Source organism: Pelmatolapia mariae, linkage group LG15 (assembly GCF_036321145.2).
Source record: "Pelmatolapia mariae isolate MD_Pm_ZW linkage group LG15, Pm_UMD_F_2, whole genome shotgun sequence".
Classification (NCBI taxonomy): domain Eukaryota; kingdom Metazoa; phylum Chordata; class Actinopteri; order Cichliformes; family Cichlidae; genus Pelmatolapia; species Pelmatolapia mariae.
In genome coordinates, this window is record NC_086240.1 from 33,739,752 (window position 1) to 33,756,540 (window position 16,789).

The following is a 16,789-nucleotide window of genomic DNA, read 5'->3' on the forward strand; positions in this document are numbered from 1 at the left end:
TTGCAGAGGCAAATGACATATACATCTTTCTGAAGAGACAGAGGATGGAAGGTGCACCAGTAAACATGTCCAATGACCAATAAAATCATACAACATTGTTTGTTAACATTTATTTATCCTTGTTTACAATCAACAGGTAATTTGAAAACTGTCTGACCAACAAAATGTACAATAAAATGTTGAAAAACAATTGACAAGGTGCCATCTTTCATAATGATTCAGTGTTTCATTTACCACAACTTTTGTTAACCCTAATGTATAACATAATTAATATTGAAAGACTTTTGAACTGCAGACTGTAGCAACATTACCACTTGTAGCCATATCGGCTTGTAAGATCAAGGCCTGACTTGAGAAACTTAACAACATCAGATGCGGAAGGCCTTGAGTCTGGGTCATAGCTCACCAAACCACCAAGAAAACTGTGTTTGTCACTGAGATGTGGTGGGGTTTTGGTGGCCATTAGTGCAGCCAGTTCTTTGTTTTTTTAACAATCCACGGAGCGGACCCCGTCAGGATCTCCAGATACGTGGCTCCGAGGGACCACATGTCTGTCTGGAACGAGGCCTCTTCAAACATCAGTATGCATTCAGGAGCCATGTAAAGATATGTGCCACCAGCTGGACCAATAGCCTGGGCAGTGAACTTACTCCCTTGACGAAGCATCACAGTGTCTCTTATGTTTGCCATGCCCCAGTCTGTCAGGACTGCCTTCTTAGAAGGGTGGTGAACCTATAAGGTATACATATGAGAACTTACCAGGTTGTCTAAAATCTCACAAATGTTATCAAAACTGTCATTCCAAAGACCACAGCTCATAATTGAAAAAAAAAAAACCCCTCAAAGCTTTTAGCACCCAGATCACCCAATCACTGCAGATTTATTCTGAGATTGTTTATTATACCTAACATTAAAATTAACAGATTGGATAATGATCAAACACGGTTTTATAGTCCTGTGCTTCTTTTTTTTTTTATCCCCATTCCACTTAAGAAAGTGGTACAGACTAATAGAATAATAGAAAAATTCAGTTTGTAAAGCCTAAACTTATTACAACATGTTTGGGAATTTTGTAGGTGTGCAACAACCAACATATTAAAGAAACAATGTAAGGCTTCTTACTTTGAAAAAAGTCCTTTATATGAATATGCCAGAACAGTTCCTCATTGTTGAAATGTAGTGTTTAATAGACTGAAGAGAATAAAGTTAAATAAAGAAAAATTCAGTATGGCTTACCATGACATTTGCTGGCTTTATATCCTGGTGAATGATTCTCTGTGCATGGATGTACTCTACTGCCATGGATAAGTCCAGTGATATGAAACCGGCATCATCCCCTTCAAGCTATCAAGACAATATATAATGTTAATAAAACAATGCATAGCCAGGTGTGACAATCTAACATGTCTACCACTGGAAATGTATTACTTCAAATAGGATTAGTATTCAAATGCAATTGCAATTTCAATTAAAGCTGCAAGCAGCGTTATGAGGGCCCTCGCACCCCATCGTGTCGAGCCACGCCCGACACCTAAAACCAGCACGTCCGATCTGATGTCACATTGATGGAATTCATGCATTTAACCACCAGCCAACATTTCATCTCATTCAATAATAATAATAATAATAATAAGAAGAAGAAACGGAGCAGATACAATAGGGCCTTCGCACTCTCAGTGCTCGGGCCCTAATAAATTACAATGGGACCTAAGACCAACAAAGTCAATGTTTGGAAGTGACCATCAAAAATCCCTGATTGCAGTCCTCTTGTAAAACTGTAAGCAGAGGTGAATGGTGTGTGTGAGCAAGGTGGCCAACAAATCTGACTCAGTTATACCAGTCCTGTCTGGAGGACTGGACCAAAATCCCTGAAAAATATTGTAAGAATATTGTAGAAGAAAACCTAAAATGTCTGAACTCATCCAAGTAAAAAAAAGCAATTCTACCAAAATAGTAAAGAAGCTTATTATTAAAAAGTTAAGATTATTATTTTACTAAGTTCATACTTTTCTGGCATTTGGCAATTAAAGATCATTTTTGTAATTCTAAATGGTTGAAAACATGAGAGAAAAAAAAATTAATCAGTCTTTTTATATGTTGTACGCAAAGATGGTTTCAAGTACATATTTAAACAAATGCCAGCAATAAGAAGTTCTTTTTTAATATGATGGTATTAGGATTATTCACAAAATGTATTAAATATAAAATTATGAGTATTGGTACCTTCACCAAGCAGCTGTCTGTGTGAAGCACTTGCTGCAGGGTTGCGCCATGAATGTATTCAGCTGCCAACAAAAAGCAGGACTCAGTGCGGGCAACTGCCATGAGTCTGACGATGTTGGGGTGAGACAGTCTCCTAATAAAACAGAAACATGTCCGAATAAAAAAAACAAAATAGAGGCATTACAGCTTGAGGAACAATCGATTTTGAAAATGAAACAAAAAAAAAGTGTGTCAAAGTTCTTACAGTGAAACATTTATCTCATGATGAATGTCGCTGTCCTCCATCCCTTGTTGGCCACACATGATCCTTTTAACAGCTGCTGGAGTACCATGAAAAGAACCTCTATATACCTTGCCAAATGTCCCTTCTCCCAGTAGATTGTCCTCGCTGTATGTAATTAAAGCCTCTTCCACATATGGAACACGTGGAAGATACACTTGGGGATAAAAAACACAAAGTAACATACATTAACATACAGCTACTGCTAAACATTCTTCTATTAACTGCTGGATCAGTAATATCTAGGTTTACTCCAGGAACTTGAGTACCAAATAGTGAAGAATGAAAACCTTTATTTACAATTTTGTCTGATGATATGATGTTAGCCCTAAATGGGAAATAATGCTTACATGATGGCGATTTTGGAGTTGTGTTGAAAGACTCTGCAAAATCTATCAAAAGCCCACTATTTCCAGCACCTTCAGATAGCTCTTCAGCTCCCTCCATAGCTTCTTTTGCCTCAATAACTGCATGTGGTAACATGTCTTGGCTCACTGCTCCACCTGGACCTAGAGATGACCCTACATTTTCCTCCTTCCTTTGCTTGGACTGGCTTTTCTTTCTGACTCTCCCTGTTTCAAATTCACCTGAGCTGGATGTTTCTGGATGGAAATCCTATGAACACATTCAGCCAAGATATACTTTTTGCAGGGTGCACTGTGAAAATATCCACATTTATGACAATGATAAGAAATTAATTGGTCTGTTCAAAAAGAAGCCATGGTTTTACCTGTTCTGCAACATTTTGTCCTATGAGGGTTTCAGGAAGTTCATCTGCAGAATAAGATGCATATTACAACTGTGCAATGACCAAGCATAGTAAACAAGTGTGTAAAGATTGGAAATGTAATGCAAACAAAATAAGAAGTCAATTTTAATGATTTAGTTAGATGTCCAGGCATTCACCTAAACTGCAACTTTCATCACCACCCACTTTAGTTACAGGGTCTTCATCTGTAAAATAACACATTAATTGCAATATGTCTGAATGCCCACCATAGTCCGTGAACCATGTTCAATCATAACATCAAAAATATTCAATTTGGTTTGGGCAGGCACACACCTGAGATGGAACTTTGATCATCCAAACACACGACCTCTGTACAAAAAGTAAAATTATTTCATACCATACAAAATCGAGTGCTAGACAGTAGTTAATAGCAATATTGATCACTTTATTACCCAGTTGTCTTCGCCCGATGTATAGTGTTCTTTTCCACAGATGTGTAATATCAGAAACAGTTCTGTATTCTTTGTGGAAATCCTCCTTACTCCACCTGGTCCCGTCAGAATGGCAAAGAGTGAACTCACTCCCCTCAGTACGCTCTGGCCAGAAGCGTTCTTTGGCTATGGTAATTAAATCATCATAGGTTTCATGGCCTTGCAGGATGATTCGAGGTGGAGCTTCGTCCATTATTAACTTCTGGTACCGTCCACACTTTCTAAGAGTTCTTGGTTTCCACTCCATGGGAGCCATTCTGACCTAGCATCAAGGAGAAAAAGCAAAGTTTATGAAAAAATATGCCTTTTTAGAAAGTTAATTTTTAATATATTGCTGATAGTCATACACATAGCTTCACTTTTTAACTAACCTTCAATAATGATTTGCCATGGTCCAAACGTTTATCATTCAATGGAAATTGCCTTTTCTTTACTTGAGGCTGTAGTAGTTTCTTGGCTTTACCAAAGGCCTCTGCTGCACCTGTAATGGATGAAGTTGAAAGTTAATCAAACTGATCCGCAGAAAGTTCTATATTACAACTGATCTTAAAGCAAAATAATTGGGGTTTTCTTACTGAGAAATTCATTGCCACTTGTTGAAGGAGTGTCATCTGCAATATAAATAGGGCAGTGATGTGAAACATGTGGTTTATAGAATTCTACTACAATCACAGACTACTGCACACTAATCTGCTTTCAAAATGTATTGCATCTATAAATAAAGTGGTTAGTCAATCATAACCTGCTAAGCATATCATGTTATATAAAGGAGATTATTTTACATGTTGTTCAAAAGTATCAAAACCTACCTGATTTTTCTGCTGTCAGAAGCCTTTTTACGTTGTTATCAAAGCCTTTTTGGGTAATCTCACCTTCAAATAAAATTTTAGAAAGTAAGGAGTTATAGCTAGACTGTAGGAGCCAAATCCTACATGAGTATCTAACTTTTAAATTGCAATAAAGTCTTTTAATTTTGTGAGAAATCTATCTTTTGTCAGTTTTTTTTTTTTTAAATAGGGCACTCCGACAATATCACAAAGTAATAACTATATACGTCTTTTAACATGCATATTAATTAAGAGAAGTAAATAGGAATACCAAACAATGTTAAACCATTAAAGCACGATATTGTCAGGGTTCTTGGCAGTTAAAAAAGGAAACTGCAAGCATTACAAAAACATTTAATAAAGCGTTTGATTACCATTTTCAAGGTCTTTTTTCAGCTGCTCGTAGGCTTTCAGCTTGTCCATTTGCTGAAACGTATACAAAACAATTACTAAACAGTTTAAATTTAAATCACGTTTCACCACCACTGTCGCTAGCTAGAACGAATTGGCCAGACAAGAATAGTGCTGATTTGGTTTCGTACAAAACTAGATTTCCTTCTTTGATATGTAACTTTCACAACATAACCGCAACTTAATATCACACAACTGTGGCAAAAATATGAACAAAAGGGAGAAAAAGTTAAACTTACCTTGTGTCGTTAGGAGCCTGGACCGCGGTAAAACTCCGGTGAGGTCAATGACCTTGCGCTCTCCCACTGTCACACGTTGATGACGTATTTGGAAATCAATTCGGATGGGACATGACAACAGCGCCACCTGCAGGAAGATTTTCTGAGACCTGACATTTTTCCGTCTGAGTCTGAGACCTGACATTTTTTCATGTGAGTCTGAGACCTGACAATTTTTCGTGTGATTCTGATACCTGACATTTTTTCGTGTGATTCTGAGACCTGACAATTTTTCGTGTGAGCCTGAGACCTGACATTTTTTCGTGTGAGTCTGAGACCTGACATTTTTTCGTGTGATTCTGAGACCTGACAATTTTTCGTGTGAGTCTGAGACCTGACATTTTTTCGTGTGATTCTGAGACCTGACAATTTTTCGTGTGAGTCTGAGACCTGACATTTTTTCGTGTGAGTCTGAGACCTGACATTTTTCCGTGTGAGTCTGAGACCTGACATTTTTTCATGTGAGTCTGATACCTGACATTTTTCCATCTGAGTCTGAGACCTGACATTTTTTCGTGTGAGTCTGAGACCTGACAGTTTTTCGTGTGATTCTGAGACCTGACAATTTTTCGTGTGAGTCTGAGACCTGACATTTTTTCATGTGATTCTGAGACCTGACAATTTTTCGTGTGAGACTGATACCTGACAACTTTTTTCCTGAGACCTGACACCTTTTTTCCTGAGACCTGACAATTTTTCATGTGAGTCTGAGACCTGACAATTTTTCGTGTGAGTCTGAGACCTGACATTTTTTCGTGTGATTCTGAGACCTGACAATTTTTCGTGTGAGTCTGAGACCTGACATTTTTTCGTGTGATTCTGAGACCTGACAATTTTTCGTGTGAGTCTGAGACCTGACATTTTTTCGTGTGATTCTGAGACCTGACAATTTTTCGTGTGAGTCTGAGACCTGACAATTTTTCGTGTGATTCTGAGACCTGACATTTTTTCGTGTGATTCTGAGACCTGACAATTTTTCGTGTGATTCTGAGACCTGACAATTTTTCGTGTGATTCTGAGACCTGACATTTTTTCGTGTGATTCTGAGACCTGGCAATTTTTCGTGTGAGTCTGATACCTGACATTTTTTCGTGTGAGTCTGAGACCTGACATTTTTCCGTGTGAGTCTGAGACCTGACATTTTTTCGTGTGAGTCTGATACCTGACATTTTTTCGTGTGATTCTGAGACCTGACAATTTTTCGTGTGAGTCTGAGACCTGACATTTTTTCGTGTGATTCTGAGACCTGACAATTTTTCGTGTGAGACTCATACCTGACATTTTTCCATCTGAGTCTGAGACCTGACAATTTTTCGTGTGATTCTGAGACCTGACATTTTTTCGTGTGATTCTGAGACCTGACCATTTTTCATGTGAGTCTGAGACCTGACATTTTTTCGTGTGAGTCTGAGACCTGACATTTTTCCGTGTGAGTCTGAGACCTGACATTTTTTCGTGTGAGTCTGATACCTGACATTTTTCCATCTGAGTCTGAGACCTGACATTTTTTCGTGTGATTCTGAGACCTGACATTTTTCCGTGTGAGTCTGAGACCTGACATTTTTTCGTGTGAGTCTGATACCTGACATTTTTCCATCTGAGTCTGAGACCTGACAATTTTTCGTGTGATTCTGAGACCTGACAATTTTTCGTGTGAGTCTGAGACCTGACATTTTTTCGTGTGATTCTGAGACCTGACAATTTTTCGTGTGAGTCTGAGACCTGACATTTTTTCGTGTGATTCTGAGACCTGACAATTTTTCGTGTGAGTCTGAGACCTGACATTTTTTCGTGTGATTCTGAGACCTGACAATTTTTCGTGTGAGTCTGAGACCTGACATTTTTTCATGTGAGTCTGAGACCTGACAATTTTTCGTGTGAGACTGATACTTGACAACTTTTTTCCTGAGACCTGACACCTTTTTTCCTGAGACCTGACAATTTTTCGTGTGAGACTGATACCTGACAACTTTTTTCCTGAGACCTGACGATGTCCTAAAAGTGGTCCATAATGTAATGCTTCAAAGCGTGTTCATGCAAACATTGTCGGGTCTGCCATGGTACAATGGGACTTCTGCTCATGAACCTGTGTGCACAGCGTCTGCAAATCGGCGCTGTACGAAGTAACTTCATCTTTACACAAAACTGTAAGCTGTCATCTGTGAAGCATGAGCGGTGTTTGTTTTTGGTAATTGATGGTAATTTAAGATGGTAATTTAAGGCCGGCTATTAAAGTTTAGATATTTATGTCCAGATAATCTGGATAGTAAAAAATGCAAATGCATATAAAATATCTGTTTAACAAGTGTGATTCTAGTACGTAATAGAGACCTTATGACTTGTAATATGCCACTTCAAAAAGGTCACTGTAGTGTTTTCCAGGCTCAAAATGAGCACTTTAGTCCGCATGAACAGTGGTTCGGGTAATAAGTCTGTGTGACATTATTCCATTCTACGTCCTGCTATATCTGGCCAGAGGCAGAGCCAGACATTGTATACACCCGGAGCTTAGCCCTAAAGGGTAATACACGCGGGGGGGGGGGGTAGGAAATGACCAAAAAAACCTGCTGTGAAGTTGAAGATTTATTAGGATGTGTTGTAAGCTTTAAAAAAAAAAAACTTCATATGAGGAAAAAAATATCACATATGCAGCTTAAAAACCTGACAATTTTTCGTGTGAGTCTGATACCTGACATTTTTTCGTGTGATTCTGAGACCTGACAATTTTTCGTGTGAGTCTGAGACCTGACATTTTTTCGTGTGATTCTGAGACCTGACAATTTTTCGTGTGAGTCTGAGACCTGACATTTTTTCGTGTGATTCTGAGACCTGACAATTTTTCGTGTGAGTCTGAGACCTGACATTTTTTCGTGTGATTCTGAGACCTGACAATTTTTCGTGTGATTCTGAGACCTGACATTTTTTCGTGTGAGTCTGAGACCTGACATTTTTTCGTGTGAGTCTGAGACCTGACATTTTTCCATGTGAGTCTGAGACCTGACATTTTTTCGTGTGAGTCTGATACCTGACATTTTTCCATCTGAGTCTGAGACCTGACATTTTTTCGTGTGATTCTGAGACCTGACAATTTTTCGTGTGAGTCTGAGACCTGACAAGAGACCAAATCTGTTTTTGTACAGTCTATAAACATGTCTGTGCCAAAAAAAGCCCAACAAAAAACTGTAACGTTGGCTGTTTAATGGGACTGTTTTTGGCATTTAGGGGCTTGTCTCATTTTTCATTCCCAGGACAGTGTCTCAGTCAGTTTTTTCCTTTTGATTTTTGATTGTGTGCTGTGCTGTGGGGCCAACGGCAACAGAAGCAGACCTTCCAAGGGCAAAGAAACGATGGCTTCTGGCAAAGCAAAGGACGATAAGGTGAGCGATATGTTGACGGTTCCAAGTTGCAGCACACATAGTCACAGCCTTCTCTATTATAATACCACATAACAAAAAGTCACAAAGTATTGCTGATCAAACAGTATCACATGCGGTCTGTTTACTCACTACCTAGCCTAGGTTTGATGGGGCAGGATATGATAAATACCTCGTGGAAGCTCTGGAGAGGGATATCATATCCCATAATCCAAATACTAAATGGTAGGTGAACGTTTCAGATGCCTTGAATGACTAAGCTGTAGTCTTTGAGCTTTCCTCTGTTAGACAAACTGTAGTTTTTGTCACGCTCCTGGGTCTTTTGACCCAGCGTTTTAAGTTTTAGTTTATTTGGATGTTGTTTATGTTTAACCCTCATGCTCCCCTTCGGGGCAGCCCCAGACCCCGGGGGTCTCAGAGTACCCCACCCTCAGTAGAGACCGGTGAATGAAAATGTTAACCCTCATGCTTCCCTTCGGGGCAGCCCCAGACCCCGGGGGTCCCAGAGTACCCCAACCTCAGTAGAGACCGGCGAATGAAAATGTTAAAAAAAACCAGAATGATCATTTGGGGTCGAAGAGTGCCCCAGAGCGATTCTAATGGGTTCGTCAGGGGATCGGGAAAGAAAACGTAGCACTTAGGGACCACGCACAGAAGCTGCTGTGGCACCATGGGGGTCATTGATACCCCAGTACATGAAAATGAAGCATAATCACAATAATAATAATAATAATGATAATAATAATAATAATAATAATAATAATAATAATGAGAAGAAGAAGAAGAATACAACACACAGATGCTTCTGAGTTTTATTTTATTTTATTTGAAATTACATTCACGATACAACTGAGGCAATCTGGAAGGCAAAATAAAAGTCAACAACGGGGTTGAATCAGCCTTTCAAGACAAACGAATCTCAGTAGATATGTCAAGAACAGGTTTACATGAAAAAAAAAGAAGGTTTACATTAAAAAAATATCAACAAACTGTCTGTGTTTCAGGCACTCGGTGCTGTACAGCGCCTCTGGTGGCTGTGAATACATGATATAAATCTCACCGTAGGATGCGTGCATTGAAAGAATCAGCCTTTTGTTACAAACGAATCTCAGTAATCTCCTTTGTAACACTCTGTGACCAGCCGCAGCTGGCCGATTTTCACCACATCCTCTCCCACCAGTTTGTCGCCCTCTGCCTCTTTTCTGAGACAGCTGTCGGTGAGAGACTCGGGCGAAACGTCCTCTTTGAAAGCGTACGCATCCCCCAGGATGGTGTTTCCGGACGCACTCTTTCTCGAGCCTGTTTTACCGACCAGAAGGAGTCTCAGTTCTTCACGGGTCGCAGAGCCTGCGGGGTTGGGGAAACGATGGTTACATTTGAATCATTCTAGAAAAAAACAAAACAAAACATGAAACACTACGTTACACTAGGCTATTCTTTTGTTATCTTTGTATCGATGTTGACAGCAAGCAGTTTGTCTACATAAAGCGAGTACCACAAGCAGCACACAACCCTGGGATTGCACTTTACCTTTGTATCGATGATGACAGCGAGCAGTTTGCCCACGTAACGCGAGTAGCACAAGCAGCACACGTCCCTGAATCCGGCCTTTGGTCGCCAACATTTTCAGTAAGCTAAGAAAAGGAGAAAGGAAAAAGAGGTGAAATTAAGGCACATTCAGGGAAAGTCTTTCAGATCAGATTACCAAGTTAAACCACACTGAAAATACGCGTTGAATAAACCATGACCCCAAACTGGTCGGTTGTCCCACGTGTTTCCCCGTAGCTACTCCGGGCGCGCACACAATGAGCCCTGGTTTCGCGACGCAGGCGTAGCAACAACCTCCTTCTCCTCCTCACTGCCTCGTGTGTGTGTGTGTGTGTCTGTGTGTGTGTGTGTGTGTGTGTGTGTAGGAGGTACTGGGTTCCTCAAAAATGGTGGTGTTCGCGTAACCCGCCCTCCGCAGACCTAAGCGTACGCTACCGAGGCACTTGAGAACGATGTAGAGGGAGCAAGGATGAGGAGGAGGCAAGGAGTGTCTGAAGTCCAAACGGAGGGCGGTGTTCACGTAGTAGGCAGGCCACAGAGCTGCTCTTTCACTAGCGAGGCGCTTGAGAAAGATGTAGAGGGAGTAAGGAGTACGAGGAGAAACGGAGAGCCCGAGGTCCAACTAGAGGGCGGTGTTCGCGAAACCGGCCATCCGCAGGCCTAAGCGTACGCTCGCGAGGAGCATAAATGGAGGGCCATGTTCACGTAATGGGTAGGCCAAACGGCTGCTCTTTCACTAGCGAGGCACTTGAGAACAATGAGAGGGAGCAAGGAGGAGGAGGAGACACGGAGAGCCCGAGGTCCAACTGGAGGGCGGTGTTCACGTAATAGGCAGGCAAAACAGCTTCGCTTTCACTAGCGAGGCACTTGAGAACGATGTAGAGGGAGCAAGGAGGACGAGGAGCAACGGAGAGCCCGAGGTCCAACTGGAGGGCAGTGTTCGCGTAATAGGAAGGCCAAACAGCTTCTCTTTCACTAGCGAGGCGCATGAGAACGAAGGAGAAGGAGCAAGGAGGACGAGGAGCAACGGAGATCCCGAGGTCCTCACCGAAGGGGGTGTTCGCGAAACCGGCCCTCCGCAGACATAAGCGTACGCTAGCGAGGAGCATAAACGGAGGGCGGTGTTCGCGTAATGGGCAGGCCAAACAGCTGCACTTTTACTAGCGAGGCACTTGAGAATGATGGAAAGAAAGCAAGGAGGACACGGAGGCACGGAGAGCCCGAGGTCCAAATGGAGGGCGGTGTTTGCGTAATAGGCAGGCCAAACACCTGCTCTTTCACTAGCGAGGCGCAGGGGAACGATGTAGAGGGAGCGAGGAGGACGAGGAGGCATGGAGAGCCCGAGGTCCAACTGGAGGGCAGTGTTCGCGTAATAGGCAGGCCAAACAGCTTCTCTTTCACTAGCGAGGCGCATGAGAACAAAGGAGAGGGAGCAGGGAGGACGAGGAGCAAAGGAGATCCAGAGGTCCTCACCGATGGCGGTGTTCAAGAAACCGGCCCTCCGCAGACATAAGCGTACGCTAGCGAGGAGCATAAACGAAGGGCGGTGTTCGCGTAATGGGCAGGCCAAACAGCTTCTCTTTCACTAGCGAAGTGCATGAGAACGAAGAAGAAGGAGCAAGGAGGACGAGGAACAACGGAGAGCCCGAGGTCCAACTAGAGGGCGGTGTTCGCGAAACCGGCCATCCGCAGACCTAAGCGTACGCTCGTGAGGAGCATAAACGGAGGGCGGTGTTCGCGTAATGGGCAGGCCAAACAGCTGCGCTTTCACTAGCGAGGCGCTTGAGAAGGATGTAGAGGGAGCAAGGAGGATGAGGAGCAACGGAGAGCCCGAGGTCCAACTGGAGGGCGGTGTTCGCGTAATAGGCCCTCCGCAGACCTCAGCCTACTCTCGCGAGGAGCATAAACCGAGGGCGGTGTTCGTGTACTAGGCAGGCCAAACAGCTTCTCTTTCACTAGCGAGGCGCATGAGAACGAAGGAGAAGGAGCAAGGAGGACGCGGAGCAACGGAGATCCCGAGGTCCTCACCGAAGGGGGTGTTCGCGAAACCGGCCCTCCGCAGACATAAGCGTATGCTAGCGAGGAGCATAAACAGAGGGCGGTGTTCGCGTAATGGGCAGGCCAAACAGCTGCGCTTTCACTAGCGAGGCACTTGAGAATGATGGAGAGAAAGCAAGGAGGACACGGAGGCACGGAAAGCCGGAGGTCCTCACCGAAGGGGGGTGTTCACGAAACCGGCCCTCCGGAGACCTAAGCGTACGCTAGCGAGGAGCATCTGAATGATGTAGAGGGAGCAAGGATGAGGAGGAGGCAAGGAGTGTCTGAAGTCCAAACGGAGGATGGTGTTCGCGTAATAGGCAGGCCAAACAGCTGCTCTTTCACTAGCGAGGCACTTGAGAGTAATGTAGAAGGGGCAAGGAAGACGGGGAGCAACGGAGATCCCAAGGTCTTCACCGAAGAGGGTGTTCGCGAAACCCACCCTCTGCAAACCTAAGCGTACTCTAGCGAGGAGCGGGACAAGGATGTAGAGGGAGCAAGGAGGACGAGGAGGCACGGAGAGCCCGAGGTCCAACTGGAGGGCGGTGTTCGCGTAATAGGCAGACCAAACAGCTGCTCTTTCACTAGCGAGGCACAGGAGAACGATGGAGAAGGAGCAAGGCAAACGAGGAGCAACGGAGAGCACGAGGTCCTCACTCAGGCCCATTTACGCGTAACCCAAGGCCCATCCGGCAAAGCGCTCACCTGCGAGGAGCAGGAGAACGGAGCAGAAGGAGGTCGCAGGACTAGGAGGCAAAGAGAGTCCGAGGTCCTCACTTAGGCCGGTTTACGCGAACACTGCCGAGAAGGAGACGACGATGATGATGATGATGATGATGATCTAAAGTTGAGAGTTGTTTTTCTCCGGCGGTTCGGGGTCCTTCCAGACCCCAGTGTTTGTCATCGTAACTTACGAATGTGCATTGGGGTTGCGAAATACCCCATCGCCATTACTAAGGGGTCACAGTGTACCCACGGAGTAGAGAGCACTACCGGTCCTTACTTAGGCCGGTTTACGCGTAACCCGGGGCCCATCCGGCAAGGTGCTCGCCTTCGAGGAGCAGGAGAACGGAGCAGAAGGAGGAAGGAGGACCAGCAGGCAGGGAGAGTCCGAGGTCCTCACTTAGACCGGTTTACGCGTAACCCGGGGCCCGTCCGGCTAAGCCCTACCCTGTGAGGAGAGGGAGAACCGAGGAGCAGGAGGTAGGAGGACTGGGATGCAGGAGGCGTCCGAGGTCCTCGCTTAGGCTGGTTTACGCGAACACTGCCCTCTGCAAAGCTAAGCGTACTCTAACGAGGAGCGTGACAAGGATGTAGAGGGAGCAAGGAGGACGAGGATGCACGGAGAGCCCGAGGTCCAACTGGAGGGCGGTGTTCGCATAATAGGCAGGCCAAACAGCTGCTCTTTCACTAGCGAGGCGCAGGAGAATGATGGAGAAGGAGCAAGGAAGACGAGGAGCAACGGAGAGCCCGAGGTCCTCACTTAGGCCCATTTACGCGTAACCCGAGGCCCATCCGGCAAAGCGCTCACCTGCGAGGAGCAGGAGAACGGAGCAGAAGGAGGTCGCAGGATGGAGAGGCAGGGAGAGTCCGAGGTCCTCACTTAGGCCGGTTTACGCGAACACTGCCGAGAAGGAGACATTGATGATGATGATGATGATGATGATGATCTGAAGTTGAGAGTTGTTTGCTCCGGCGGTTCGGGGTCCCTCCGGACCCCAGTGTTTGCCATCGTAACTTTCGAATGGCGGTTCGGGGGCCCTCCAGACCCCAGTGTTTGCCATCGTAACTTACGAATGTGTATTGGGGTTGCGAAATACCCCATCGTGGGTACGCTTTGACCCCATAGTAATCGTGGAGTAGAGAACATCCCTGCTCCTGTCGAAGGCCGTTTTACGCGTAACCCGAGGCCCATCCGGCTAAACGCTCCCCTGTGAGGAGCAGGAGAACGGAGCAGAAGGAGGAAGGAGGACTTGGAGGCAGGGAGAGTCCGAGGTCCTCACTTAGGGCCATTTACGCGAACACTGCCGAGAAGGAGACGACGACGACGATGATGATGATGATGATGATGATCTAAAGTTGAGAGTTGTTTCCTCCGGCGGTTCGGGGTCCCTCCGGACCCCAGTGTTTGCCATCGTAACTCACGAATGGCGGTTCGGGGTCTCTCCAGACCCCAGTGTTTGCCATCGTAACTCACGAATGTGTATTGGGGTTGCGAAATACCCCGTCGTGGGTACACTTTGACCCCATAGTAATCGTGGAGTTGAAAACATCCCTGCTCCTCTCGAAGGCCGGTTTACGTGTAACCCGAGGCCCATCCGGCTAAACGCTCCCCTGTGAGGAGCAGGAGAACGGAGCAGAAGGAGGAAGGAGGACTTGGAGGCAGGGAGAGTCCGAGGTCCTCACTTAGGCCCGTTTACGCGAACACTGCCGAGAAGGAGACGACGATGATGATGATGATGATGATGATGATGTGAAGTTGAGAGTTGTTTCCTCCGGCGGTTCGGGGTCTCTCCGGACCCCAGTGTTTGCCATCGTAACTCACGAATGTGTATTGGGGTGGCGAAATACCCCATCGTGGGTACGCTTTGACCCCATAGTAATCGTGGAGTAGAGAACATCCCTGCTCCTCTCGAAGGCCGGTTTACGCGTAACCCGAGGCCAATCCGGCTAAACGCTCCCCTGTGAGGAGCAGGAGAACGGAACAGAAGGAGGAAGGAGGACTTGGAGGCAGGGAGAGTCCGAGGTCCTCACTTAGGCCGGTTTACGCATAACCCGGGGCCCATCCGACAAGGTGCTTGCCTTCGAGGAGCAGCAGAACGGAGCAGAAGGAGGTAGGAGGACTAGCAGGCAGGGAGAGTCCGAGGTCCCCACTTAGGCTGGTTTACGCGAACACTGCCGAGAAGGAGACGATGATGATGATGATGATGATGAAGATGATGATATGAAGTTGAGAGTTGTTGCCGTGGCGCTTGGGGGTCCTTCCAGACCCCAGTGTTTCCCATCGTAACTTACGAACGTGCATTGGGGTTGCGAAATACCCCATCGCCATTACTAAGTGGTCACACAGTACCCACGGAGTAGAGAGCCGGGGCCCATCCGGCAAGGTGCTCGCCTTTGAGGAGCAGGAGAATGGAGCAGAAGGAGGAAGGAGGACCAGCAGGCATGGAAGGTCCGAGGTCCTCACTTAGGCCGGTTTACGCGGAACCCGGGGCCCGTAAGGCTAAGCCCTACCCTGCGAGGAGCAGGAGAACCGAGGAGCAGGAGGTAGGAGGACTGGGATGCAGGAGGCGTCCGAGGTCCTCACTTAGGCCGGTTTACGCGTAACCCGGGGCCCGTAAGGCTAAGCCCTACCCTGCGAGGAGCAGGAGAACCAAGAGGAAGGAGTTAGGAGGACTAGCAGGCAGGGAGAGTCCGAGGTCCTCACTGAGGCCGGTTTACGTGAACACTCTCGAGAAGGAGACGATGATGATGATGATGAAGATGATGATGTGAAGTTGAGAGTTGTTGCCTTGGCGCTTGGGGGTCCCTCCAGACCCCAAGGTTTGCCATCGTAACTTACCCGATCGATGGAGGGTTACAGCCGATTAGGTGCCTTTGTCCGACGCTGTGACGAGACCCGCTATAGCAGGGGTTCCACCTGACCCCCATCCGCCCCCACCCCGAGCCGGGGCCCTGTTTCGCGACGAGACCTGGGTCTGCGCTGCCGGGGTCTGTGTGACCCCCCCCTCCCTTTTTTTTTTTTTTTTTTTGGTCCAGGGCGCACAAGGGTTAACCCTTGTGCAGCCCTGGGCCTGGACCAAAAGAAAAAAAAAAGAAAACGCTCGGGGAGTGGGGTCACGCGGACCCCCAGCTCGTGGTGCAGCTGGACCTTGCGCGGAGGCTCGGTGAGGGGGGGGTTGAGGGAGAGAGGTGTGTGCGTGTGAGGGGGTCACGCGGACCCCGGCAGCGCGGACCCAGGTCTCGTCACGAAACGGAACAAAGGGCTGCGGAGGCAGCTTGGGGTGGGGGAGGTGGGGGTCAGGCGGACCCCCGGTTAAAGCGGGTCCCGTCGCAGCATCAGACAAAGACACCTAAACGGCTGTAACCCTCCATCGATTGCGACGGCGGCCGCGCGGTTGCGGCGGATCGAAAATCCACGCATAGTGTCGGAAGACGTCTCTCGCTGTTTCTGGGGTGGCGTTTGAAGCGCGCCGGGTTTTCTCGACTCTGCAAACGGAACACGCGCACGTCCCGTCGAACGGAGCCACGGCTTGAACCGGTGCGTTTCTTTTGTGTTTGTCCCAGTAGCGACTGGCGGGTGATCCCTGAAGCACACGGGGACGCTCGTTCGGTTTCCGCGACGATCGCTCCTCCCCCGGTTCGCGCTCTCCAATCGGTCCGATTCGGTCCGATTCAGAGACCGGGATCCCCTCGTCGCCGTTCTCGCCGTCGTTGCTGCTGTCACGACCGTACGTGTCCATTCCCAGTGACGTGAGCTTTGGAGAAGGAGCTCGTGAATGTCCCGAGTCGTCGACGCAGACGCGCTCGGCCTACGAGTAGTTGGTGTGTCAATAGGTAGCTTTTCTCGACCATCTTCGGAGGTGGAGA

At 46.6% G+C, this 16,789-nt stretch overlaps 1 protein-coding gene across 1 annotated transcript; it reads right to left on the minus strand.

Moving 5' to 3' along the window:
• Window positions 1-623: 623 nt before the first annotated feature.
• Window positions 624-5,209, minus strand: LOC134643578 (uncharacterized). Its single transcript, XM_063496025.2, has 13 exons — window positions 5,202-5,209; window positions 4,926-4,977; window positions 4,534-4,596; window positions 4,300-4,335; window positions 4,096-4,205; window positions 3,686-3,986; window positions 3,567-3,602; window positions 3,410-3,457; window positions 3,234-3,277; window positions 2,468-2,660; window positions 2,224-2,356; window positions 1,237-1,344; window positions 624-732 (listed from the first exon to the last, which is right to left on the minus strand). The coding sequence occupies exons 2-10, from the start codon at window positions 4,972-4,974 to the stop codon at window positions 2,622-2,624; spliced, it is 726 nt and encodes a 241-aa protein (XP_063352095.1). The 5' UTR covers window positions 4,975-4,977; window positions 5,202-5,209; the 3' UTR covers window positions 624-732; window positions 1,237-1,344; window positions 2,224-2,356; window positions 2,468-2,621.
• Between the last annotated feature and the right edge of the window lie 11,580 nt (window positions 5,210-16,789).